This window comes from Phyllostomus discolor, chromosome 10 (assembly GCF_004126475.2).
Source record: "Phyllostomus discolor isolate MPI-MPIP mPhyDis1 chromosome 10, mPhyDis1.pri.v3, whole genome shotgun sequence".
In the NCBI taxonomy this organism is placed as follows: Eukaryota; Metazoa; Chordata; class Mammalia; order Chiroptera; family Phyllostomidae; genus Phyllostomus; species Phyllostomus discolor.
In genome coordinates, this window is record NC_040912.2 from 53,576,336 (window position 1) to 53,603,553 (window position 27,218).

Consider the following 27,218-nt stretch of genomic DNA (forward strand, 5'->3'; position numbering starts at 1 on the left):
ATATTTTGGTGTTGTGGCTTCTTCGGTCTGTCTGTGGTTATAAGGATTCTCTCCAGCTAGTGTTCAGTTGGTTATTCAGCATGAGTTTTCTATAATTTAGTTGTAATTAGAGTTTGGTCTTGGGAGGAGGTTAGTGTAGCTTCCACTTACTCCTCTGCTACCTTGGGTCTCATCTCTAACTTTTCTATCTAAACTGTTGAAAATATATTTGGACCATGTAGCCTAGGTATTTTTTACATTTAACATAAGCAGAATCCACTTAATATCATAGTACCTACTGAAAATTTTAATAGCCATTATTTTATTGGCAATAATACTTCCAGGGGTTGACCAGATTCTTATGTTTATCTAACGCTCCTTTGTAATTCTACTTTTTCTGTGATTTTCAGTACTATTACAAGATGAGGATCAATTTTATTTACTGAAATTAGAATTTTACAATGTGGGGATTTATTGAATATCTAGCAGTTTTTGAAGAAGTGTTATTCATATTCAACTCTCCCTTCAGCTTGCAGCTGTTTGTGATGTATTCGTGGAAAACTATGTTCCTGGCAAACTGTCTGCAATGGGCCTTGGATATGAAGATATAGACAAGATTGCTCCTCATATCATCTATTGTTCTATCACAGGTATTTCAGTACCAGACCTTTGTCACTGAATAGATTTTCAAATATCTGTTTTTCTTTGTTTCTATAAGAACCCTCTTACTAGTGCTGGTTTCCTTGAAGCAATTTTGCTCTTCTTCCCCTCCCAGACATTTTAGGTTGCTGAAAATTAACCTTTAAACATTAACCTGAATAAACATTTTTCATGTGTTATTGGGAATTTATATTTCTGTGAATTGTCTATATATTTTTTTGCTAATTTTTCTATTTGTTATTTCAGTCATTTCTTCTTTCTTTTTTCTTATTTTTTTGATTGTTGTTCAAGTACAGTTATCTCCATTTTCTCCCCACCACTCCTCCCCCACGCCAGCCATCCCCACTTCCCACTCTTAATCCTACCCCCTTTGGCTTTGTCCATGTGTCCTTTGTACATGTTCCTGACAACACCTCCCCTGTGGTTACTGTCAGTTCTTAATTTCAGTGTCTCTGTTTATATTTTGGTTGCTTGTTTGTTTTGTTGATTAGGTTCCAGTAAAAGGTGAGATAGTATGGTATTTGTCCCTCACCTCCTGGCTTATTTCACTTAGCATAATGCTCTCCAGTTCCATGCATGCTGTTGCAAAGGGTGGGGGCTCCTTCTTTCTTTGTGCTGCATAGCATTCCTCCATGTAAATATAGCATAGTTTTTTGATCTGTGCATTTCCTGATGGGCACATAGGTTGCTTCCAGCACTTGGCTATTGTAAATTGTGCTGCTATGAACATTGGGGTACATAGGTTCTTTTGGATTGGCATTTCAGGGTTCCTGGGATATAATCCCAACAGTGGAATTGCTGGGTCAAAAGGCATTCCATTTCTAGTTTTCTGAGGAATCCCATACTGGTTTCCACAGTGGCTGCACCAGTCTGCATTCCCACCAACAGTGCAGTAGGATTCTTTTTTCTCCACATCCTCTCCAATGCTTGTTTGTTGATTTGTTTATGATGATCATTCTGACCAGTATGAAGTGATATCTCATTGTGGTTTTAACTTCCATCTCTCTGATGGCTAGTGATGCTGAGCTTCTTTTCACATGTCTCTGGGCCCTCTGTATGTCTTCCTTGGAGAAGTGTCTGTTCAAGTCTTTTGCCCATTTTTTAATTGGGTTTTTTGTCTTCCCAAAAAAGTAGAGTTGCGTGAGTTCTTTATATATTCTGGAGATCAAACCCTTGTCTGAGGTATCATTGGCAAATACGTTTTCCCATGTAGTTGGTTCTGTTTTCATTTTAACGCTGTTTTCTTTAGCCATGCAGAAGCTTTTTAATTTGATGAGGTCCCATTTGTTTATTCTTTCCTTTATGTCCCTTATTTTAGGGGACATATCCATGAAGATGTTGCTGCTTGGAATGTCTGAGATTTTCCTGCCAATGTTTTCCTCTAGGACTGTTATGGTGTCGTGAGTTATATTTAAGTCTTCTATCCACCTTGGATTTATTTTTGTGTATGGTGTAAGTTGGTGATCGAGTTTCATTTTTTTGCATGTAGCTGTCCAGTTCTCTTCAACACAATTTGTTGAAGAGGCTATTTTTACTTCATTTTATGCTTCTTTCCCCTTTGTCAAACATTAATTGACCATAGAGACTTGGGTTTATTTCTAGGCTGTCTGTTCTGTTTCATTGGTCCATGTGTCTGTTCTCATGCCAGTACCAGGCTGTTTTGATTACAGTGGCCTAGTAATACAGTTTGATGTCAGATATTGTGATATCTTTGTTCTTCTGTGTTCTTCTTCCTCAAAAATTGCTGCAGCTATTTGGGGTCATTTATGGTTCCATATAAATTTTGAAATGTTTGTTCTGTATTTGTGAAATATGTCACTGGTACTTTCATAGGTATTGCATTGAATTTCTTTGGGTAGTATGGATATTTTGATGATGTTAAGTCTTCCAATCCATTAGTGTGGTATATGCTTCTATTTGTTTGTGTTTTCCTTAATTTCTTTCTTCAGTGTTGTATAGTTTTCTGAGTACAGGGTTTTACCTCTTTGGTCAGGTTTATTTCTAGGTACTTTATTTTTCTTGTTGCAGTATCAAATGGGATTTTTTCCCTGATTTCTGTTTCTGATATTTCATTGTTTGTGTACACAAATGCCTTCGATTTCTGAATATTTGTATGCCGCTCTTTTGCCAAATTCACTTATTAGGTTGAACAGTTTTTTGGCAGAGTCTGTTGGAATTTCTATGTGCATTATCATGTCATCTCCAAACAACAAGTTTTGTTTCCTCTTTCCAATTTGGATGCCCTTTATTTCTTTGTCTTGTATTGTTGCAATAGCTAGGACTTCCAATACTTTGTTGCATAGGAGTGGTGAAAACTGGCATCCTTGTCGTGTTCCTGATCTCAGTGGGAAAGCTCTAAGTTTTTGCCCATTGAGTATGATGTTGACTGTAGGTGTCTCGTATATGGCCTTTATTATGTTGAGGAATGCTCCTCTATTCTCACTTTGCCAAATGTTTTTATCAAAAATGGGTGCTGTACCTTATCAAATCCCTTTTCCACATCTATTGATATGATCATGTGATTTTTTTCTTTCCTCTTGTGTATGTGATGTATTACATTTATTGATTTGTGAATGTTATACTATCCTTCCATCCCTGGGATGAATCCCAGTTGATCATGGTTTATGATCTTTTTAATGTATTGCTGGATGCAGTCTGCCAATATTTTTTTGAGGATTTTCAGGTCTGTGTTCATCAGTGATATTGGCTTGACGTTTTCTTTCTTTGTTAATATCTTTTTCTGGTTTTTGGAATTAGGACGATGCTGGCTTCATAAAAAGAATTGAGGAGTCTTCCATCTTCTTGGATTTTTTGGAATAATCTCTGAAGGATAGGAGTTAGTTCATCCTTAAATGGTTTGTAAAATTCTGTGAAACTGTCCAGTTCCGGGCTTTTGTGTGTTGGGAGTTTTTTTATTACTACTTCAGTTTCATGGGCTGTTATTGGTCTGTTCAGGTTTTCTGCTTCTTCTTCATTCATTTTTGTAATGTTATATTTTTCTAGATACTTGTCCATTTCACCTAGGTTCTCAAATTTGTCAGCATGTAGTTCTTCGTGGTAATTTCTTACAATCCTTTGTATTTCTGTGTTATCAGTTGTAATCTTTCCTCTTTCGTTTCTAGTTGTGTTTATTTGGATCCTCGCTCTTTTTTTCTTTATGAGTTTGCTTAAAGGCTTGTTGATTTTGTTTATTTTTCCAAAGGACCAGCTCCTGGATTTATTGATTGTTAGAATTGTGCTTTTAGTTTCTATCGTGTTTAATTCTGTTCTGATCTTGGTTATTTCCTTTCTTTGTTGTTGTTCCTCCAGTTCTTGTGTGAGTAGGGTTAGATTGTTTATTTGAAATGTTTCTATTGTTTTTAGATAGTCCTGAACTTCTGAGAACTGTCTTCACTGTGTCCCATAAGTTTTGGATTTTTGTGAGTTCATTTTCATTTGTTTCCAGAAACTTTTTGATTTCTTCCCTAATTTCATTCTTGCCGTTTCATTGTTTAATAGCATGGTATTCAGTCTCCATGAATTTGAGTGTTTTTGAGTGTTTTTCTTGAGCTTGGATTTTTGTTTCAGTCCCTTTTTGTCAGAGAAAATGCTTGTTATGATTTCAGTTTTCTTGAATTTTTTGTGCCTTGTTTTGTGTCCTGCCATGTGGCCTATCTTTGAAAATGTTCCATGTGCATTTTAAAAGAATGTATATTTTGCTTCTTTGGGATGAAAGGTTCTATATGTATCAGTTAAGTCCGTTTGATTGATCTAGGACATTGTTCAATGCTGCAATATCTTTGTTGATACCTAGTTTGGAAGATCTATCCATTTTGACAGTGGGGTGTTAAAATTCTTACTATAATTGTGTTGCTGTCAATATCTTTCTTGATATTCTTTATGTATTTGGGTGCTACTATGTCTGGAGCACATATATTTACAATATTTGCCATACTTTTTTGACCATAAGACACACCTAAGTTTTAGAGGAGGAAAATAGAAAAAAAATTATGAAGCAAAATATATGGTATAATAACAGAACTAACATAATATTTCACCAATGTAAATGTAAACAGAACTCAACAGCAGCATTAACAACCATTATTCCTCCCAAATTTGCGGGTGTGGGGGGAGTGTGTTTTATAGTCTGAAAAATTCAGCATGTCTTCTTGATGTATTCTTTCTTTGAGTATTATGAAGTGACCTTCTGGGTCTTTTTCTGTTGCCCTTGTTTTGAAGTCTTTTTTGTCTGATATGAGTATTGCTACCCTGTTTTTTTTCCCCTGGCCATTTGCTTGGAGTATTTGTTTCTAGCCCTTCACTCTCAGTCTGTGTAGGTCTTTTGTTCTGAGGTGCGTGTCTTGTTGGCAGTATGTGGGTGGGTCATGATTTCTTATCCATTCCGCTATTCTGTATCTTTTAATTGGAACATTTAATCCATTTATGTTTAAGGTTATTATTGAAAGGTATTTATTCTTGCCACTTTTTTGTACCTGTGTTCCTCTCTTTCTCTCTTATTTTTTCTTTTCTTTTTTTTAATATATTTTATTGATTATGCTATTACAGTTGTCCCATTTCCCCCTTCACTCCCCTCCACTCTGTACCCCCTCTCCCACCCACGTTCCCCCCCTTTAGTTCATGTCCATGTGTAATACTTATGAGTTCTTTAGCTTCTACATTTCCTGTACTATTCTTGCCCTCCCCCTATCTATTTTCAACCTACATTCTATGCTACTTATTCTCTATACCTTTTCCTCCTCTCTCCTCCTCCCCCCCCTACTGCTAGCCCCCCATGTGCCCTCCATTTCTGTGGTTCTGTTCCTATTCTAGTTGTTTACTTAGTTTCTTTTGGTTTTGCTTTAGGTGTGGTTGTTAATAATTGTGAGTTTGCTGTCCTTTTATTCTACATGTCTTTTCTTTATCTTCTTTTCTTAGATAAGTCCCTTTAGCATTTCATAAAGTAAGGGCTTGGTGATGATGAACTCCTTTAATTTGACCTTATCTGAGAAGCACTTTATCTTCTCTTCCATTCTAAATGAGAGCTTTGCTGGATAGAGCAATCTGGGATGTAGATCCTTGTCTTTCATGACTTGGAATATTTCTTTCCAGCCCCTTCTTGCCTGTAAGGTCTCTTTGGAGAAATCAGCAGACAGTCTTATGGGAACTCCTTTGTAGGTGACTGTCCCCTTATCTCTTGCTGCTTCTAGGATTCTCTCCTTCATTTTTACTTTGGCTAATGTAATTATGATGTGCCTTGGTGTGTTTCTTCTTGGGTCCAACTTCTCTGGGGCTCTGTGAGCTCCTTGGATTTCTTGGAAGACTGTTCCCTTTGCCAGATTGGGGAAGTTCTCCTTTATTATTTGTTCAAATAACTTTTCCACTTGTTGGTCCTCCCCTTCTGGTACCCCTATAATTCGGATGTTGGAACGTTTAAAGGTGTCCTCGATGGTCTTAAGCTTTTCTTCGATTTTTTGAATTCTTATTTCATCATGCTTTCCTGCTTGGTTGATTCTATCTTCCTTCTGGTCCACTGTATTGTTTTGAGACTCAGATTCCTTCCTTTCACTATTGGCTCTCCTCCGTATATCTTCCTGCATCCCCTTTATGGTAACCTGCATTTTTTCATGTAATTTGCACCCAGAATCAACCAATTCCCTGAGCTTCCTGATCACCAGTGTTTTGAACTGTGCATCTGATAGATTGGCTATTTCTTGGTCACTCAAAAGGATGAGTCCTGGGGGACTGATCTGTTCTGCTGGAAACATGTCTTATGTCTTTCCCTGTCTCTCCTATTATTTTATTTACTTTTTTTTTTTCTACGGTCTGGTCGCTCTTGTTACGGTGGGGGGCGGAGCCTTAGGTGTTCACCAGGGCTGGGCGCCCCAGTTTCTAGATTGTGATGTTATATGTGGGGGCAGGGGCGGAGCGGGGACAGGAGGGATCAATGGCAACCCTTCCGATCTCCTGGAGTCAGACACTTCCCTGGGCTTCTGGGCCGTGAGCCCTGCCCTGGTCCACAATTGCTACCCCACTGATTCCCCCAGCCGCTGCATGCATACTCAGGGATCACCGCTGTGCTCTTGCGCCCCGGATGGCTGTCGCGCCGATTTTGCGCCAAATTTCCCCCGACCTATGCGTGCAGCCGACCCGAGCCAGCCCCGTGCCCGCTCGGCTCGTCGTCCCCTACCAGTCTGGATGTACGGGTCTGCTTCAACTTCTTGGCTGTCCAACTTCCATTTAGATAAATCCTCTGACAGTTCTGATATTATGACTGCAAATCATTGTTGTAAATTATTGTTGTTCTGTTCTTGGTTGTGCGAGGAGGTACGGTGCGTCCACCTATTCCTCCATCTTGCCAGAAGTCCCCTCCTTTTCTTAAAGTAGACGCTTTAGTATCTCTTAGAGGGCCTTTTCAGAGGAGGTGTATTCTTTTAGTCTTCTTTGGTCTGGGAAACTTCCTATTTGGTCTTCCATTTTAATTGAGAGCCTTGTAGGCCTTTGTTTTTCATTACTTGGAACATTCCTTGCCATTCCCTTCTGGCTTGGAGCATTTCCATTGAGAAGTTAGCTTAGTGTGACAAAGGGCCTGAGAGATAGATTATATAATTCAGAAATTTTCAGCTAAGAGGAGAATGTGGTATCATATGTTTTTCAGTGATAGGGATGGGGTAGAATAGAGAGGTGATGGGGAGAGGTATCTGTGGTCTGAAAAAATACCTCTCATAATTCTATGATTCTCTATGTCCAAACCTCCTAATAATCATTAGAAGAACACCCATACAGTACCTGCTTTTTTTCCTGATAAGGAAACAGGTCCAGAACAGCCAAAGTACCTAAAGTGACACAGATACTTAATTTCAGAGAGGTTTAAAACTTAGGCAGCGGCAGCTTCTTCCTCTTCTTTCTTCTTTCTTTCTATTTCTTTCTTCATCGCAGAGAATTGATTTTATTTAAAAAATGTTTCCAGCGTTTTTAGGTATAGTGACAATCAAAAATTGTATATATTTGCGCTGGCTGGCGTAGCTCAGTGAATTGAGTGCGGACTGCGATCCAAAGTGTCGCAGGTTCGATTCCCAGCTGGGGCACATGCTTGGGTTGCAGGCCACGGCCCCCAGCAACCACACATTGATGTTTCTCTCTCTCTCTCTCTCTCTCTTTCCCTCCCTCCCTTCCCTCTCTAAAAAAATAAAGCCTTTAAAAAAATATTCTCAAGCATAAGCAGAAATTATAAAAAAATTGTATATATTTAAGGTATGCAACCTGATGATATGTGTATGTTGTGAAGTATTGTACTAGTACTTCACCACAACCAAGACATTCAATATATCCATCACCTTGTAGTTATACATTTCCTTTTTGTCTTTGCTTTGTGTTGAGAATACCCACCATCTACTCTTAAATTTTAAGTATCTGAGCCAATATTGTCAACTATAGTCACATAGCTGTATGCTGTACTCTAGAATTTATTTACCTTGTGTAACTGAAACTTTGCACTCCTTGACCAATATCTCCCCATTTCCATCTCCCGCCAGCTGTTGGTCATCACCATTCCACTCTCTATTTCTGTGTTTGAGTATTTTAGATTCCACACATAAGTGAGATCATGCAATGTTTGTGTTTGGCAAATTTTACTGAACATAATGTCCTCCATGTTTAAAAAGCTGAGGCTTCTTGACTTAGTATTAAGTGCCTCTGTGCTTTTCTTACTTATAAGTGACATATGTTAGGTGATATCATCACTTGCTAAGTGATGACATGATTTTGTGCTTAAAAGACACTGAACAGCTCTAGTTGAAAATAATGTATTTTTGCTATTTTCTTTTATTTGTTGTTAATCATATTTGTGTTGGTGGAAGTCATGAAAAAATTTGTTCATCAGTGAGTCTAAATTTCAACAGATTCTTTTAGAAGCAAAAGTCATTTATGAGTTATGAGTTTGTGTGTATATAAAGCAAGGATTATCTCTCTCTTGAAACTTTTATATTCTTAGTAATCAGTGTTTCTTTTTTTATTTTGTAGCAAGACTGATTAGATCAGTCTAAGTTGCACATGTTATGATTGGGATCCTAGACTTTCCTGATGTTTCCCACTGGTATTGGTGTCTTGTCAGTGCTGTCCAAGCCCAAATTGTCTATTCTCATGCCCATGTTGGCCTTATTGCTTATGAGAGTAATCTTAGAATGGTTAGGATATTTACTTTAATGCACTCTGACAGTTGTGTGGCTGAGATGGCCTCAGGCTGTGAAATCTGGTCTGGAGGACAAAAATGCTAGACTAATCACAAGGGAGGAAGGACCCGATTATTTTTATTAGCTCTATCCTTTTATCTTTTCAGAGGAAGCTGAGTATGAACACTAGGGGGCAGTGTTTAAAAAGCTTTAATTCATTAGGAATTTCTTTTTGAGAGAACTACAGGATTTTCTGTGTACCACTGGGTAGACAGAATCTCTGAAAGGACCTATTTATATTTTTTAAAAGTCTTTTTTTTATAAAGCAACCATTCTGTATCTCTCTATACTTTCAGGATTATATTGACATTTTTCTTAATTTTAATTTGTACCTTGTTTCCTTTGTATCTTGGGAACATGTTATTAATTATAAATAAAGGTTTACCAGTATGAATTTTCTCTACCACAATTCAAAATATTTATTTTTTTCTCCTTGTTAACCTCATTATTCTTTCTTTCCAGAAGGGTAAACATTACATTATGTTTTTGACTATACTAATTTTATGGTAGGAACATTACGTATACCCTTTAATAAAATTTTCTTTTTCTCTCCCTCCTCCCATTCCTTCTCCTCCTCCTTCTCTTCTTTCTTTTTTTCTTTTTTCTTTTTTAAAGGAAAGAAGCTTTGCAAAGTGTCTTTTTGATTTTTGTGAATTTCCCAATGGTACTTTCTTAATCTCTGTCCTTGTATGCACAGATTACAGGATTCCACTTGGGCATCCTGAGGGACTTTTAGGGAAACTGAAGTGAGTTAATGGCTACAAAAAACCATTATCTGATTGGTGTAGTTGGAGCCCTGCATTGGAGCCTTCTATGTGGCTGAAGATCAGTTAGTGGCTCTTTGTCTTATGGGGAGCTTGTAGGATCCTTGGAGACCTCAGACTATAGTTCTTTCTCTTCAGTACCTGGCTTTTGGTGGTCCTCTGTATAAAGAGACTGTTCAGGTCATCTTGTGCTATTGGCAGCTCCCTTGGGTAAAATTCCTTTTAAATTAACTAGTTCTGATCTCCTGATTGTCTGCTTGGCCTGTAGGGAAAACTGTTCCTTCCTCCTCTTCACCATTGGCAGAATTACAAATTACTCCCAAATCTGTTAGTTCTGCTGCCTTTAACTAAGGTAACCATAACCTCTGCTTTTGACATATTTTTAAGCTATTTAGTTCTGAAGTAATTTCAAATTCTCAGAACACAGGCCAAGAATTCAGATGCTTTTTATAAAGTACCCCTCATGTGGCTTGAAGTTAAGGGGAGGCAGCCTGCTACTCCCCTGTGACAGGGTGAAATGATAATTCTTTTAAGGAAATCCTTGCTAAAGTTTTATTTACCTTTCTACCTTTTCTTGTGTACTCTCAAATGAATAATAAGCTAAAGGCAGCAAAACTGGTTTCATATTGTTCTAGCATGACCTGCATTGTGTTCTGGTGCTTAGTACATTCTTTCTGGGTTTGAGGCCTCAGCTGAAATTGAGGCAAGAGAGTCTTGTTTGAACATTTTTAAACTCAAATTTTATTGAAGAAATATGATTTATATGTGGTAAAGAGTAACATTGATTAAACTTGAGACATCTGTCTTCAAAGTTTTTAAGTATTAAAGATATAATATTAATAAGTGTTTTGACTAATTTCCTTTACATTTTTAATTATTTAAACACAAATGAAAAGGCCCAGTTTCTCCATAAACATACCTGCTATCTAAGTATATTTTTCCAATAGCAAATACCATGTTAAAGGTGACACTGAGTTACTGAGTTGTTACTGGGATGAGGAACATTATTATAGTTTTCCTTGGAAACTCTTTATGAAACTGTGGGGTTAAGACAATTTACTGGACTGAAACATGCACAAAATGATTCCCCATTATGTTAAAAGAAATAAAATTGCTTTTCTTAAAAGACCTCTGCTGGGTGCCATTATGGATATGTAGTAAGTACCATCTCATGAAATGATTTTATACATATAAATGTATGTTTGAACTATTCCAGTTCCCAGATACTTTGATTTTTCTTACACCATTTGTCAACAAAAGAGAAATCTAAGACATTAAAAGGGGTTTGAGCTGTTTCCTCAATGCTTTAAAGTTCTAGAAGCAAATACATAGCCTCGGCCTAGAAATATGTTATAAATCTAGAATCAGTTGGTTTTACCTTTGGTCTCTAATTTCTAATATATGGATATAATGGCCTTCAATTTAAAGAACCTTTTGGGGACCAGAGGCCAACAAAAGGGAAAAAGATTACACTGTTAATTAATTTCAAAGCAGTAGTTATTTAAAAACTTTCACAAGTTGAATGTTTTCTTTTTTTTTAAAACATATATCAATCTTTTTTTTTATAAAGATTTTATTTATTTATTTTTAGGGAGGGAAGGGAGGGAGATAGAGAGAGAGAGACATCAATGTGCGGTTGCCGGGGTCATGGCCTGCAACCCAGGCATGTACCCTGACTGGGAATCGAACCTGTGACACTTTGGTTCACAGCCCATTCTCAATCCACTGAGCTATGCTAGCCAGGGCAGAATGTTTTCATAGCTTGGGCCAGATAATCATGTTAAGAATTAACCACCATCCAAAAACTCTTGTCAGAACTAAATTGTTTCTCCTTTTGGTAATAGGCCTGGAAAATAAATCCATAAATTTAAAGAAGCAATGCTTGGTAAGAAGAAATGTAATACTTGAACAGATGTAAGAAATGTTAGATAAAATTTATATAGCATTTACTTTATGAATGCTAATGATTTTTTTTCTGTTCTGTGGATGGCCTTCCAAATAAGCATAGTGCAGTATGCTTATGCAGTATGCCTTCTGCCCTTTATTTGAACCATAGTATCTTTAATCAGAAAGATCAAAAGTATGTTGAATAAATAATAGTCATGGGCCTGGGAAGTGTGGCTCATTTGGTTGGAGTGTCACCCGGTAACCAAAAGATTGCGGGTTACATTCCTGGTCTCAGGGCACATGCCTGGGTTGTGGGTTTGATCCTCAGTCCCAGTGCATATGATCCTCAGTCCAGGTGAGTATGGGAGGCAACCAATTGATGTTTCTCTTTATCCCTTCCTTTCCCCCTTTCTCTCTACCTTCCTCTCATTCTAAAAATCAATGAAAAATATGTTCTCAGGTGAGAATAAAAAAAAGGTAATAGTCATGTACCCTGAAAGATCAGGTATGTTAATAGAGTATCTGATTGTGGAATCAGTGACTCTGATGTGTAAAGAACAAAAACCCCACAAAAGTTTATCATGTCAATATATCAAAGTTTAATAACTTGGGCAAATATATTTGGTTATAAGAAAGATTAGTCTAATACTTATTTAAAAAATGGGAAAAGGACTGTAATAGACATTTCTCCAAAGATGATATACAAATGCCAATGAACACATGAAAAGATGCTCAACATTATTATTCATTGGGGAAATGCAAATCAAAACCATAATAAGCTACCACTTTATACCCATTAGAGCCTATTAAAAGTGTTGATGAGGGTGTGGAGAAATTGGAATCCTTATGCACAAGTGGTGAGTATGTGAAGTGGTATAAGCCACAGTGGAGGTTACTCAACAAAATTAACCATAGGATTACCATATGGCCCAGCAATTCCTCCTCTGAGTATATATCCAAAAGAATTGAGTACAAGTTGCAGAACAACACAGGGCGGGGTGGGGGCTGGGATGATATACTATTACTGAAAGGAACCCCCCAGGTTCGTTATGTCCGCCGCCAGAGGAAAGACGTCTCTCAATGCCAGAGATTCATGAAAAGGAAAGGAAATGTTTATTTAATGCTATACAGACTTAAAGTAGTGACCTAATGTCTTCATCAAAATCCCCAAGTCCCTTAAAACACCCACAAACACACACAGTCCTTCCTTCCCCCTTTGCCCAGTTTGGGGTGCCAAATCTCAGGAAAAGAAATAGAAGTCCATGGCTCAAGCAGCCCCTGGTTCTTCTCAGTAATCCATCTAGGCTGGTAGGCCTCCCTTGGTTCCCGGCACCATCAGCTGTGTCGCCAGGATCTCTGCTAAAGCTGGATGGTGGTTCCCCCTACTAAAGCTGTGGGGGGTCCCCACTCTGGCAAAGCTGAGAGGTTCTCTCTCCACTGCCCCAGCTGCGTGGTCCTTCTTGGCACAATGGCTGTGGGAGTCTCCACTCTGCCAAAACCGTGTGGTTCTCCCTGCACAATGTCTGCAAGGAGGCAGGTTGCCACTCTGCCAAAGTCGAGTGGTGGTTTTCTGCTAAAGCCACATGGTGATTCTCTCTTGCAGGGCTGCGGGAGTCCCCACTCTGCTAAAAACAGAGTGGTTCTCCCCTCAATGGCTGCTGAGTCTCGGTTTAAATCTCCACGCCAATCTTCCTCTGCAGCCCCATTTCCAACTCCTCTCACCATCAACTACATTTGCTAGCCCTCTCATATCCTTCCAGCTTTACTGGGCTGCCTTTGTGAGTCTGGGCAGGTGTGGCCCCATATTATGGAGCCAATCTTTTCCAAGCTCCCACGCAGGCTCTGTAACTCTGGGGACCTGCCTCCCAGTTACATCTTGGTGGGGAAGTTACTTCCATTCCCCTGGCTCAGAGCATGGCCACGGCTATTTAACATATCTATGTAACCAGTTAAAGGTTATAGATATGTTAAATGACCATACCGGGAGGTTAGCTGCAAAGCTGTGGCTATGCAAAACAGCTCTCAATGGCCCTGCTCCATTCATCCCTTCCCCCAACCCACACCTAAGGGGGGGTGGTGAGGACATCCTAATATTTCCTGAACACCTTGAGTTCTGGACCCCATTCCAAATCCCTATTTGGGGACCCCTCTTGGCTGCACCCTGTTACACAAGGAGTTGAACAGATATTTGCACATATATGTTTATAGAGACATTATTCAAGATGGTCAAAAGTTGGAAGTGACCCAGTGTTTATTAATGGATAAATGGATAAATAAAATGTAGTATATACATATAATGGGATATTATTAATCTAATAAAGGAAGAGAACTTTGATACATAGTACAATATAGATAAACCTTGAAGACATTGTGCAAAGTGATATGAGTTCATCACAAAAGGACAACTAGTGTATTTTACTTTTATGAGGTCCCTTGAGTAGTCAAATTTATAGGGACAGAAAATAGAATGATGGTTGCCAGGGGCTGGTAGGAGGGGAGAATGGGGAGTTATTGTTTAATGGATAGAGTTTCTGTTTTGGAGATGGATGGTGGTGATTGTTGCACAACACTGTAAGTGCTACTATACTGTATACTTGAAACTGGTTAAGTTGGTAAATTTTATGTTATGTATACTTTATCAAAATAAAAAATAAAAATAGCTAAAGAAAAAAATTAAAAAGTAAAAAAGCTTCATTTAAACTATAAGGCTTATTATGTAAGAACATATACCATAGCAGTAGCATAGTTACAATCATGAGAAAATTTTGTTTTACTGTGTCTTGGGTAGTGGTCTGTAGATACAAATATTTGTCAGCTAGGCATTGAATGTAATAAAATATTCCTTTGTTCAAGAATAAATTATTTCAAGGGTTTTACTTTTTATTTCTTTTTAATCTGATAAAATTAGCACACAAATATTAGCATACAGCTGTAGTTTGCTTTGTTGAACAAACTCAAAAAGATTCTGGAAGCTCTGGCTAGAAATAAATGGTAAATATCTATTCAAGGGTCTTAGTGTTTGCAAAAGGTAAACAGGTAGGAAAAACTCAGAAGTGTTTCAAAGAAGAAAGAAAAGTTAAGCATTCCTATATTAAAAAGTACATTTTTGTGAAGAATCAGTCTTGCATTCATAGCTTCTGGATTGGTCTAAGATGGTAATCCTATAGCTGACCAGTGATGTGCATAATGGACATCAGGTAGTCTGGATATATAAAAATTCTTTTCTTAGTTCTTTAGGGGCTAATCAAAGGATTATCTGCAGGTTTGCTTTATATCCAGGCATTAATACAAGACTAGAAAATTCAAAAGTTGAAGTTCCCAGGCTAGTTAAAGTGAGAATAGAATCTTCCTCATGACTAACCTACTTGATGTTATTAATTTAGCAGTGTGACTGTAGTGATTCCATGTTATCTCTTCACTCTATTCCTCAGCTTAGTACTAAATATTAACCAATATTCTACTTTTTTGTCAAAATTCTATTCTGCATACTAATCTTATGTCTTTAGATTACATTTTTATCATTCTGTTGAGAATATTTTATTATTTCTAACATTGTATATAGGAAATACTCAAAGGATCGAGGGCATTTTATTCATTTAAATGATAATTTCTGAAGAGAAGAACTGCCTGTTAGAATAAATAGTTATGAGAGCTCTATGAGAATTGCTGATTTTACTTAAAAATAAAGATATTATAATTACTTGAAATGTTTGGTTTGATAAATAAAATTTTATGGTCCCAAATATTTCTAGGAGCACACATCTTTCCCACTCCAGCTGAAATTTCAGTCATGTTTCTTGCAGCTCTCCAAGGAAAGCCAAAAGGGGAGTATGGGACATGCTTTCACCTAAGTTAGATACACCCAATTTTATTTATATTGTTAACATCTTTATATTTTGAATCTTCTATTCTTCTTTACCCATAATACCTAAGGCCCTTGCCTTCCACATACCCTCAGTTCTGTTTCTAAACCAGCATAGGTATACAGTGATTCTACTAGGACGTACATGTTCATGTCCACAAAAATAACTTCTATTTTGATCTTTTACCTGTCAATATTTAGTTGTTGGTACACAGGATCAGTTATCAGCAACAAAGTCCTTGGTCTTTTTCTCAGTGTTTCTATTGGTTTTTTGCTTCTTTGAATAGAATACTCTATGCTTCTGCCCTCTAATATTTTCAGCATTTCAGATCTGGTCTGTCATTTGCACTTGAACTATTTATTACATCTGGGGGCCATGGGGCTTACTGGACAAAAACTGTTTGGTCTCTCTTTTTCATTATATTGAGTCATACAGTATCAAAAACAACCAAAGCTAATTGAAAAGCCTAGAAGCACAGACTATGTGACCCAAACACTTCTCAGTTGAAGATAGAAGGGAAAAAAAGGGAAAAGGCAAAGAAGGAATCTCAGATTGTGAGATATAGGTGTGGAGAGGCAAATGTTAAAATACCATTACTTTTCATGCCCCTCCCACCCCTCCATCTCCTACCATTGCATTCCCAGCATTATACTGGGTTCCTTGCAACTCCTCAATTCAGTTATTTAGAGTACGGACCTTGAAGGGCCTGTGGGCCAAATTTGACTAGATGTTTCCTTTGGAAAATAAAGTTTTATTGGAGTACAGTCATGCCCATTTGTTTACATATTGTCAATGGCTACTTTTGCATTGCAACGGTATAGTTGAGTAGTTGCAAAAGAGACCTCCAAATCTCACAAAGCCTAAAATATTTGCTCTCTGGGGAGACTTCTGGCAAGATGGATGAATAGGTGGACGCACCGTACCTCCTCGCACAACCAAGATTAGAACAACAATAATTTACAACAATAATTTACAGTCAGAATAACGCCCAGATCCGGTAGAGGATTTATCTGAATGGAAGTCCGGCAGCCAAGAAGTTGAAGTAGACGCATTCATCCGGACTGGTAGGAGAAGACGAGCCGGGCAGGCACAGGGCTGGCTCGGGTCGGTGGCGTGCGGAGGTCGGGGAAAGTTTGGTGCGAAATCGGTGCGACAGCCATCCGGGGCGAGAAAATGCAGCGGTGATCCCTGAGTACGCAAGCTGTGGCTGGCAGACCCAGAGGGGCAGCGATTGTGGACCAGGGCAGAACTTGCAGCCCGGGAGCCCAGAGAAGGGTCTGAGTCCAGGAGAACAGAACTGTCGCCATTGTTTTCTCCCGTCCCCACTCCCGCCCCACCCCCACATATAACATCACAATCTAGCGACTGGGGAGCCCAGCCCCAGTGAACACCTAAGGCTCCGCCCCCCACCATAACAAGAGCAGCCAGACCGGAAAAAAAAAAAAAAAAAAAGGAGAGACAGGGGAAAAATCTGTTTTCAACAGAGCAGATCAGTCCCCCAGGACTCATCCTTTTGAGCGACCAAGAATTAGCCAATCTATCAGATGCGCAGTTCAAAACACTTGTGATCAGGAAGCTCAGGGAATTTGTTGATTCTGGGCGCAATTTAGATGAAAGGATGCAGGTTACCATAAAAGAGATGCAGGAAGATACATGGAGGAGAGCCAGTAGTGAAAGGAAGGAATCTGAGTCTCAAAACAATACAGTGGACCAGAAGGAAGATAGAATCAACCAAGCAGGAAAGCATGATGAAATAAGAATTCAAAAAATCGAGGAAAAGATTAAGAGCATCCAAGACACCTTTAAACGTTCCAACATCCAAATTATAGGGGTACCAGAATCGGAAGGGGAAAAGCAACAAATTGAGCACGTATTTGAACAAATAATAAAGGAGAACTTCCCCAATCTGGCAAAGGGAATAGTCTTCCAAGAAATCCAAGAAGCTCAGAAAGCCCCAAAGAAGTTGGACCTAAGAAGAAACACACCAAGGCACATCATAATTACATTAGCCAAGGTAAAAATGAAGGAGAGAATCCTAGATGCAGCAAGAGATAAGGGGACAGTAACCTGCAAAGGAATTCCCATCAGACTGTCAGCTGATTTCTCCAAAGAGACCTTACAGGCAAGAAGGGGCTGGAAAGAAATATTCCAAGTCATGAAAGACAAGGACCTACATCCCAGATTGCTCTATCCAGCAAAGCTCTCATTTAGAATGGAAGAGAAGATAAAGTGCTTCTCAGATAAGGTCAAGTTAAAGGAGTTCATCATCACCAAGCCCTTACTTTATGAAATGCTAAAGGGACTTATCTAAGAAAAGAAGATAAAGAAAAGACATGTAGAATAAAAGGACAGCAAACTAACAAATATTAACAACCACACCTAAAGCAAAACCAATAGGAACTAAGTAAACAATTAGAACAGGAACAGAACCACAGAAATGGAAGGCACATGGAGGGTTAGCAGCAGGGGGGTGGGAGGAGGAGAGAGGGGGAAAAGGTATAGAGAATAAGTAGCATAGAATGTAGGTTGAAAATAGATAGGGGGAGGGCAAGAATAGTACGGGAAATGTAGAAGCTAAAGAACTCATAAGTATGACACATGGACATGAACTAAAGGGGGGAAATGTGGGTGGGAGGGTGGTACAGGGGGAGGGGAGAGAAGGGGGGAAATGGGACAACTGTAATAGCATAATCAATAAAATATATTTAAAAAATATTTGCTATCTGGCACTTGACAGAAGTTTACAGGTCCCAGATCTATTAGCAGTTAGTAGTTGTGGCTACAAGATGGAGAGAAAAATGTACTTTATTTGTTCTCTTTTGGGTCTACACCCTGAGGAGACTTGAGATAGAAAATGCATTATGATGTAAAAGCCAGGTATCTGAGTTGTATGTCCACATTCTCAAGACTGAAAACAATTCTCCACAATTAAAATGACTGCAGATGTAACAAGAAATGGAATCAAGAAAAACTTGACATGTGGTTTGGTTATATAACATAATATCTAATTTATTGAGTGTTTATTATGTGTTAGGTACTGTGCTAAGCATTTATCATGTATTGTCTCATGAAATAATAAATAATTGGCATAATTTACATTTATACATTTTATATCAGTAGTAATTGCTTATCAGTTACAAATATGAAACATAATTAAAAGCTCTCAACAAAGGTTTATGAGTATTATAGTACCATTTGACCACCAGGAAGTTATTACTGGATTGAGCTTAAATATCCTCATCTCTAAAGTGGGAGTGAATTTGCCCTCCTTAACTTCTAGGTTGCTAGTGAGTTTGAGATGTAATTCATAGACGTTCCATCACAACTGTAAATGATTCTATGGATATTAAAGACATTAAGTCATTGAATGTTTCAGATTCTGATGTGTAAATTTTATATTAGGTGTGATACTAGTTATACGTAAAAATCTTTCTCATGACGCTGTAACAGAGGACCTGAGTTGAATTCCCACTTCTTTTTTTCTTTTTAAAAATATTTTATTTATTTTAAAAAGTTTTTATTTATTAAAGAAATTGTTATTCAATTACAGTTGTCCCCATTTTTCCCCCTACTTTCCCCTGTCCTACCCACTCCCACCTTCCAAATTCAATTCTTGTTCCTACCCCCCCATTGTCTTTGTCCATAAGTTTGACCCACCCTCTTCCTTTCCCCATTATCCCCCTTCCTGGTCCCCTCTGGTCACTGTCAGGTTGTTCTTTATTTCTATGCCATTGATTTTATTTTGCTTGCTTATTTGTTTTGTTGATTAGGTTCTACTTATAGGTGAGATCATATAGTATTTGTCTTTTACTGCCTGGCTTATATCACTTAGCATAATATTCTCTCTAGTTCTTGAGAAAAAGAATTCTTTTTCATGAGCTTACTATCTTTGACTGGAAATCCACTGGAAATTTTTAAATAAGGTTGTGATCTTTACCTCTTTGTGTGTCAGAACTATGGACTGGGAAGAGCGTGTTGGGGTTATGGTGATATTTTTCATTGTGGGTCTAAACTAAGATGTAGTTAAAGTAGAAACACTTCATCAAGAGGAAGGAATATGTATATCTATGAGATAATTCAGAGGTAAAATCGATAGGTCTTGATGATGTGGGATGTGAGGTAAAGGACTGAGAAGGATCCCCAGTTTCAGCAGGGGCACATATTTTAAGGTCTGTCAAAATTAGTGATGTCTCTTTTTTCTGGGTCATATTATAATCTGATATTTTAAATCACAGTGATGTAGAACTTTTAGGATACCAACAAACAATGACTAGTCAAAGGGTTTCATGTGTCATTTATTTCTTATCAAATGCAAATATTTAGAGATAGTCTGAAGGTTTGGCACTTCTATGCTATGAAAGGTTCTGGATTTTGGAGCATTCCCCTGGTAGTAAGTAGATGTAGATGACTGCAACTCACAGCCCAGGCCTTTAGGAAATACTTGGCTATAATTACCTTTTGTAGGATGTGGGTGAATTCCATCCTGCAGAGCTCTCCTGGTCACCACGGATGCGAATAAATCATCCTGGACACAGTCTGTTGTTTCAGCGAGAAAGCGGGTGGAGATTCTCTCTAGGAATCCCTGAACCCTTCTCCCAAATGACTTTTATTGAGTTTAGCTTTCTTGCATAGGGATTCATATCAAAGAAAGGAGATGTGGTTTAAAGATAACATTTCTGGGATCCGGGGCTCCTTTTGAGTCAGGGTCTGGGTGATGCCAATTGGCCATAAAACCTGGGAAAACAAACTCATTTTGTGCTTGGACACTAAACATTTAGTATGCATAGCTTGAGGACATTCTTAACAAAGCAGGTTTCACAGGATTTAATGCATTCTTACTCAGGTCTGATTGCTCCTGGAAACCGCCATTCCCCCACAGGGCTGTAGCCCCCTTTGGCATTGTTTCAGGCCTGAATCAGAAGGGGGAAGCTAGGCAGCCAAGAGATTAGCAGACTTTTTACAGATAGAATGAGGACTCAGGCTATAACAAAAGCCAAGGGGTGAGGGTCTTTTGTCCCTCCTACACAATCCCCTAAGTCCTTCCCTGATGGCCCCTTTGTGACTGTGGTTGTCTTAGGTTGTTCCTTCCTTGAGGAATCTTACCCATCACTGACTATCCAGCCACCCCCCAGGGGCCAAGCAGGGTGACGTAAAGGGGACAGAGGCTGCGGGGAGGTTATGTTTTGTCTCCTTAGTGGCTTGTGGTCCGAAGGCCCCCTAGCTGTGGAACCTTTTCACTTGTTGGTGAAGTTATAGCTCCTGGAACCTGGCAGGATGGTTCCTAACAGTAGGGCACAGATTATGGATTGAAAACAAAGTTTTCTTACAGCACAGGTGGCGAACACAAGGTCCATGGGCTGAATCTGGCCTTCCACCTTGTTTTATCTGTCTTGGCACCTTGTTTCTACCCAGTGGCAGTGCCGAAATATCACTTAACTGTTAAGGAGGAGTTACATTTATGCAGTCCTAAAATTACATTCAGCCCTTTGAAGGCAACTGTGAGGCTGATATGGCCCCTGGTAAAAATGAGTTCGACTCCCCTGTCTTATAGCTTTCATCCACAGGTGAAAGCCTGTTCTACTTTCTTTACTTGTTTTGAGAAACAAATGTTTTAAACAGGATTTTAATGGTTATTTTTTTTCCTATTTGATTTTCTTGCAGATACATACATAGCTTACAAGAAACCATGAAGGAATGTGGCTGGCAAGAAGGAAAAAGGGATCATAGGGCAGCTAGGTAGTTTGGGCCGAGTAAGGATGTTCCTGGTGGAGTTTTCTTTTTCAGGCTGTCTATTGGGAGACTGGTATTACCTGTCTCAGTTTTAGATTGAATGACAAATTGTTTATTGAGTCTATTATATGTATGAATTTAACAGAGGTTTGCTACACTGACATTTTTAGTCTCTTCCCTTAACTTCCTGATATTATGATTAGGCTAGGACCACAGATAGTATGTGAGGTCTGCCCCCTCTTCTGCCAGCCACCTCACCATGAATTCCAGAATTATTCTTGTCTCCACCTCTGTTTATAGTCCTTTTTCTTAGTTATCAAAGCATGCTGTTCACCAGAATGCTGTCCACGTCTACAAATCCTCATCTAATATTTTCTCTGTTTATACTAGAAGTTGGTAGTCTGTGAATGGCTGTAGAAATAGAAAAGTGAAATGGGGCTGATGGAGGCCTCATATTCTGGTTCTGGAAAACTGTGTTTTGTTTTTTTTTTTCTTTTTTACATGCAGTTTATGGATTCTAGTATTAAATGATTATACCAGGACACTCTTGGAAAATCTTGCATGTGTGGGCAGATATGTTTAGCTATTTGCCACATGCTAATCCTTGTGGGGGGAAAATGGACTTGAAAAAACCATTACTAGTGTCCTTTGAGTCATGCATAGTTAGGGAGTTCTATTCCAAGAGAACAATTTACACAGTTTAAAAGAAAAAGATGAAAGCAAGAGATATCCTGCAAAATTAGTTTATTTTACTCTTAGGTGAACTATGCTCATATATTACTTTGTAGTAGTAATGTTTTTATTAAAGAATAGAAGAAGCCTGGCTCCAACTGCTCTGAATGAGAAAAAAAAGGGCTGTTATAATTGGATATCGTCATGATCAATCATCTGAATTATAAAAGTATTTTCACCTTGTTTCTTCGAGAGGTGGTGATGAGGCCAGTTCTGTAGAAATTTTTCATGGATTAGCCTCTCTGCACCAGGAGTACTGATAATAGGGGTGATGATTTTCTTGTTTGCATGTTTAAAACAAACATCAAACAAACACAATTAAAAATTAAAAACTTATCAAGGGCTAAAAAAAACAGTTTAGACATTTCCTTAACATAGAAATTAAAAGGGACATTGTTAAAAGCACTCTTTGACTCCCAAAAATCACTAAAAACATCTTTCTTTAGAATTCTAAATATTTTGTTCATTGCCACACAAAAAGTATCAATTAACTAATTATGACCTTGTAAAGATAAGGAAGTATATCCTTTATTCTTGTTGGTTTTCCTTAAACTAGGAATGTGGTGGGGAGGTGAAATCTTTTTTTCCTTACTTATTTGATGGTGGCCTATATGACTCTGGTTTTGACTAGAACACATGATTCATCATTCAAGAATGTGCTTCTAAACCCTTTGTACCAATCATGCTTTTAGTGGAAACTCTCCACTGAACATGGAATGTGATGTTATCTTCCCTCTAAAGTTATGTTTACCCTCTCCACCCCCCCCCCCCCCCCCGCAGTTTTATCTTTATTGCATGTACTCTCCCAATTTTTATCTTTATTGCATGTGTAGGTATTTTGATGGGATATTTAGAGAAAGCATATTAGAATTGCTGTCTGCTGCCATGTTAGCACAGAAATTAGAAGAACCACTTTTGATACATTTCCTGGTATTTCATCTGGCTGCACTGATATTCCCAGAGTGTTACAGATATCACATCTGTTGCAAAGGTATTATTAATTAAAAGCATAAAGCTGGCTTTGGAACCTCATTATATCAGGGGGAACCTTGGTACTGGGTCCTGATTTTGTGATAAGTCTGTTACCAAGTATTTTCAGGTTATCTGACCTTCAGGCCAAGTGATAGTCCTTGAGTGATGATGGAGGAATGTACTACTTAATCTAAGTTGTGTGTGGAGATAACAAAATCTGAAGATCTCCAATCACTTCATTGGGCCCATTTAATTTAGGGCTACCCCAGAAACTACTCTTTATGCAATAGTTTTTCATTTAATGTAGGAAGTTTTCTATTCCTGGTAAAATTCCACAAATAAATAGAAATACACATTTTCAATGAAATAATTCCAGCCTCATCTTAGTTTTCTTATTCTTTATTTTATTTTATTTTAGTTTTCTTATTCTAAAAAATAGCATAGTAAATTCTAAATTATTTTTGTATCATCTATAGAAACATTTTGAACCTGGTCTGACTCCCACTGACATAATTTTTTTTAAAGTTCTCAGTTTATTAATCCTTTGTGAAAAATCTGCATAATCACCATAGGTAAGTCACTGAAGAATCTTTACTCCTTTTTGCCAACACCAACACTGGCCTTTGCAGTCCCCTGACTTTCTTCTTTTTGTTCTTGCATTCCTTTCACTGTTTTTTTGAGATCTTCTTCTCATACAGGCCATATCTTGCAAGTCTATGTTTAGGTTCACTTTTCTCTGCGTAATCCAAGGAATCATAAATCATGCCAAAGCCAGTTGTCTTGCCACACAAAAATGGGTTCTGAATCCAAATACAAAGATGACATCTGGTGTGGTCTTACACATTTTGGCTAGTTTATCCCAAATATCTGTCTTAGGTACTGTTGCCTTCCCGGTGACCATTTGCTTCTGTTAAAGTATTCTGTTGGTCGTGAACTTCTGGTTCCAGATAGTTACTGTATTATTTATGATGGTAACCAATCTCCAAACAGCCAGGGAGGAAAGGAGCTTTTTTAAAAAAGTTCTTATTTATTTATTTATTTTAAAGTTCTTATTTCTGAACTATTTTCCTTTGCCATTGTTTGGACTACTGAAAGAAAATATGAATCTATTTTACTATTAGTTTAGCTCAAATAATGAGGCAGATAAGTATATTGAAATAAAACCACATTTTCATATTGAAGATACACTAAGTAGACAGTTTTTGTTTTGGTTTTTTGGAGTCAGTGTCTTTACCATCAGTGGAGATACCAAAAGTAATGAGAACTGTTAGAACTGCTCTTAGGATTTGTCATGTTCTTAGCAAAAAGAAAAAAGAAAAAAAGCAGTTTTCATCATTTAATATTGGGAAATATACTTTGTAATTATCATTTATTAGAACTCTAATTATAAAATAAACCAGACATTTACATTAGCTATGTTTTTAAATTATAAAGCCTCTTATTTTTTTTATCATGAGTGATAAATACTCATTTTGGAAAACTTTGAAAATAGAAAACTATCAAAAAGAAAATAATTCTGAGTTACAATGTCAACAATCTGAGATAACTATATAAAATTTTAGGGGAATTTTCATAATTTTTAAATTAGAAAATTAATTGAGTACATAGTTTTAAAAGAAATAGTTCTACAAATTTATAAACTCAGTCCAAAGGAAAGGGCCTTCAATGGGAACCTCTGGGAGAATTTGGTTTTTGTTCCCTGGAGGTTGGCATATAATTGGATTAATGTGTGTTTGATTCATGCCTTGGATATTTAGAGAGTCAGAGATGTGTGGAGGGCTGTGGTTTAAGAAGCCACTGCAGTCCTGACAATGTTTTCTGTGGATCAGGGTGAGAAAAAGAAAAACACTGGTGGTTTTAGATCCTGTCCAAGAATGCAGAAGGAAGCTGGTGGTGTACTGATAATGCCTGGGGCTGAGGTGTGGGACTCAAAAATGATCAACTGCAAAAGAGATTCACCAGTGTAAAGAGACTCTGTAAGTGAGAGATCCTTACTGATGGGGTAAGGGAGGTCTTTGGAGAACCTGTTGAAGTGTTCCAGGTGACAACTAGGCTTTAGACTCCTGCCAAGCCTAGAGAGCTCCAACATTACATCACCATGATAGTTAAAATTAAGTAAGACCTTTCCTGCTGATTTCTTCTCTTCTAACCCTCTCTAGCCTGTGCCCAACCATGGAGGCATTAGAAACTTTGCTTAGCAAGTGGGGGCTATGTAGAATTCTGTTCTGTCACTATTGAACACTAATGGTTTTTCTTAAGTGCTACTGATGTTTTAAAGTAATTATACATAATAGATATTCAGTAAGTATTTGTCAGATCAATATTAAAATCAAATCAAAGTGGAATAAATGTTGTGACTAATTTATGAGAAATGAAATGACTATCTAGGTTCCTACTTTGGGTTTAAGCTCTGTAGTGGGTATTCTTTTTCTTCCTCACATTTCGCTTTAAGGCATTGGACTTGGTGAGTGGTTTTAATTAGATTGCACTGACCCCTTGAACCCTTTGTCTTCCTAGTAAGTCTCTTATAGCAGACTTAGGAAAAAGTGTTGGAACATTTGTGAGGGAATAATGTAGTGTGATATACAGTTGACTTTTATACAACATGTATTTGACCTGAGCACCTATTCATGCATTTAGTGTTTTTTTAAATGTCATTCAATCTTTTCCTCAAATATCTTACACAGAAACCTAACAGACATAAAGTTGGAACTACTGTGATTAAAGCATATCAAAGAGAGGAGGGGGCATTGTTCCCTACCAACTGCTTGAAATATTGGCTCTTTCACTTACTACTTGTGTGACTTTGGATAATTCACTTAATCTTTCCAAGTATAATTTTCTCATCTGCGAATTCTAGGGTTATTGTGAGGATTAAATGAGCTAACGTGTATGAAATGGTTGGCATTTAGAAGCTGTTAGCTATTCCTAACCTTTGCTGCTGTTGCCTCCCTTTCTTCTTCCTCCTCCTTCTTCCTAAAGCATAGGGGCAAGTTAAGTGGTTTTTAGGTTCATGTTAGAACTCATTATTTATAGTCTTTTATTCTTTGGCTATGGATATTTTGCTTTATCCTTCTTTCTGCCTCTCTTTATCTACCTATCATCTATCTAATTTATCTACATTTTATATGAACCATATTAAATTAAGTACAGACTTGTGATACTCTTTTACCCCTAAGTTTCTTTGTGTTTTATAAAAACATGGAATTCTGTTATGTAACGAGTACAATTACCAGAAGTCAGGAAGTTAACATTGAAATAACTCTATTGTATAATTTATAGAGCTTATTGTTAATTTGTCAGTTGTCCGAATAATATTTATAGCATGAAAACCCAAAATCTATATTGCATTTATTGTCATGTCTCTTTAGCTTCCTTTGATCTGGGTCTTTCTTGTAGTTCTTGAGTCTTTCTGTGTAGTTCATGGCCTTGACATTTTTGAAGAATGAACGACAGTTATTTAAAGAATATCCTTCAATTTGAATTTGTCTGATGTTTCCTCAGAATAGATTCAAGTTACGTGCTTTTGACAGTCACACCACAGAAGCCATGCTAAATTCTATTTAGTGCTTCATATCAGGAGGCACATTCTGTCAGTCCTATTTCTAGCACTGTAAATATGTTGGATTAAGGTGGCATTTGCTAGGTTTCTCCAATGTAAAGTTATCATTTTGTCCTTCAGAGTGAAAAGGATATATTGAGTGTGGGAGGGTAAACTTTGTAACTGTGTAAATGTTCTGATACTTGCTCAAACTATTTTATCAATTGTGGGTTGATAAAATCATCCACTATTTTTATCAATCATAGATGATTCTTGCTTGAGTTTATTATTATTATAATACTGTTAAATAGTAATTTTCAAATTCCACCATTTCTTCTACATTTATTAGTTGCCTTCTATTTCCTTTATTTATAGAAGTGTGGGCTCTTATATTCATATTTTATTCAATCTATTACAATCCCTTATTATCATTTCTTTTGATGCTCAAATTTCCCCAGTGGGAACACATTTAAGATGTTCCCTGTATCTTTTTGATATATATTCATTATCCTCTGAGCACTTTGTTAATTTTTGGCACAAGTTGTTCCACATTTATCCTGTTTACCCACTCCCCACTCCAGTACTGTAATTGACCATTTTCTAAAGGAAGACTGGTTCTATTGAGTGGAATGATATTTAAAAATCAAGTTCTGAGCATTAGATGTACTCATAACTACAACTTTACATTAAAAAAGTTTAAATTACAGTTGACATACAATATTATTTTAGTTTCAGGTGTACAACCCAGTGATTAGACATTTATATAAGTTATAGAGTGATCACCCTGATAAGTCATGGTATTATATTAATTTGATTGTATTTTGATTATGTTGGTTTGATTAATTAGATTATAATTATATTAATTTGATTATATTTTACTGTA

The 27,218-nt window shown here is 37.5% G+C and overlaps 1 protein-coding gene and 1 pseudogene across 1 annotated transcript in view; one reads left to right on the plus strand and one right to left on the minus strand.

Annotated features, from left to right (window-relative positions):
• The window catches only part of SUGCT (succinyl-CoA:glutarate-CoA transferase), a 996,774-nt gene that overhangs the window by 52,736 nt on the left and 916,820 nt on the right, over nucleotides 1–27,218 (plus strand). The window contains 1 exon segment of the mRNA XM_028526030.2: nucleotides 509–629. Coding sequence (XP_028381831.2) covers nucleotides 509–629 — 121 coding nt within the window.
• LOC114507539 lies at nucleotides 23,227–24,894 on the minus strand (annotated as a pseudogene).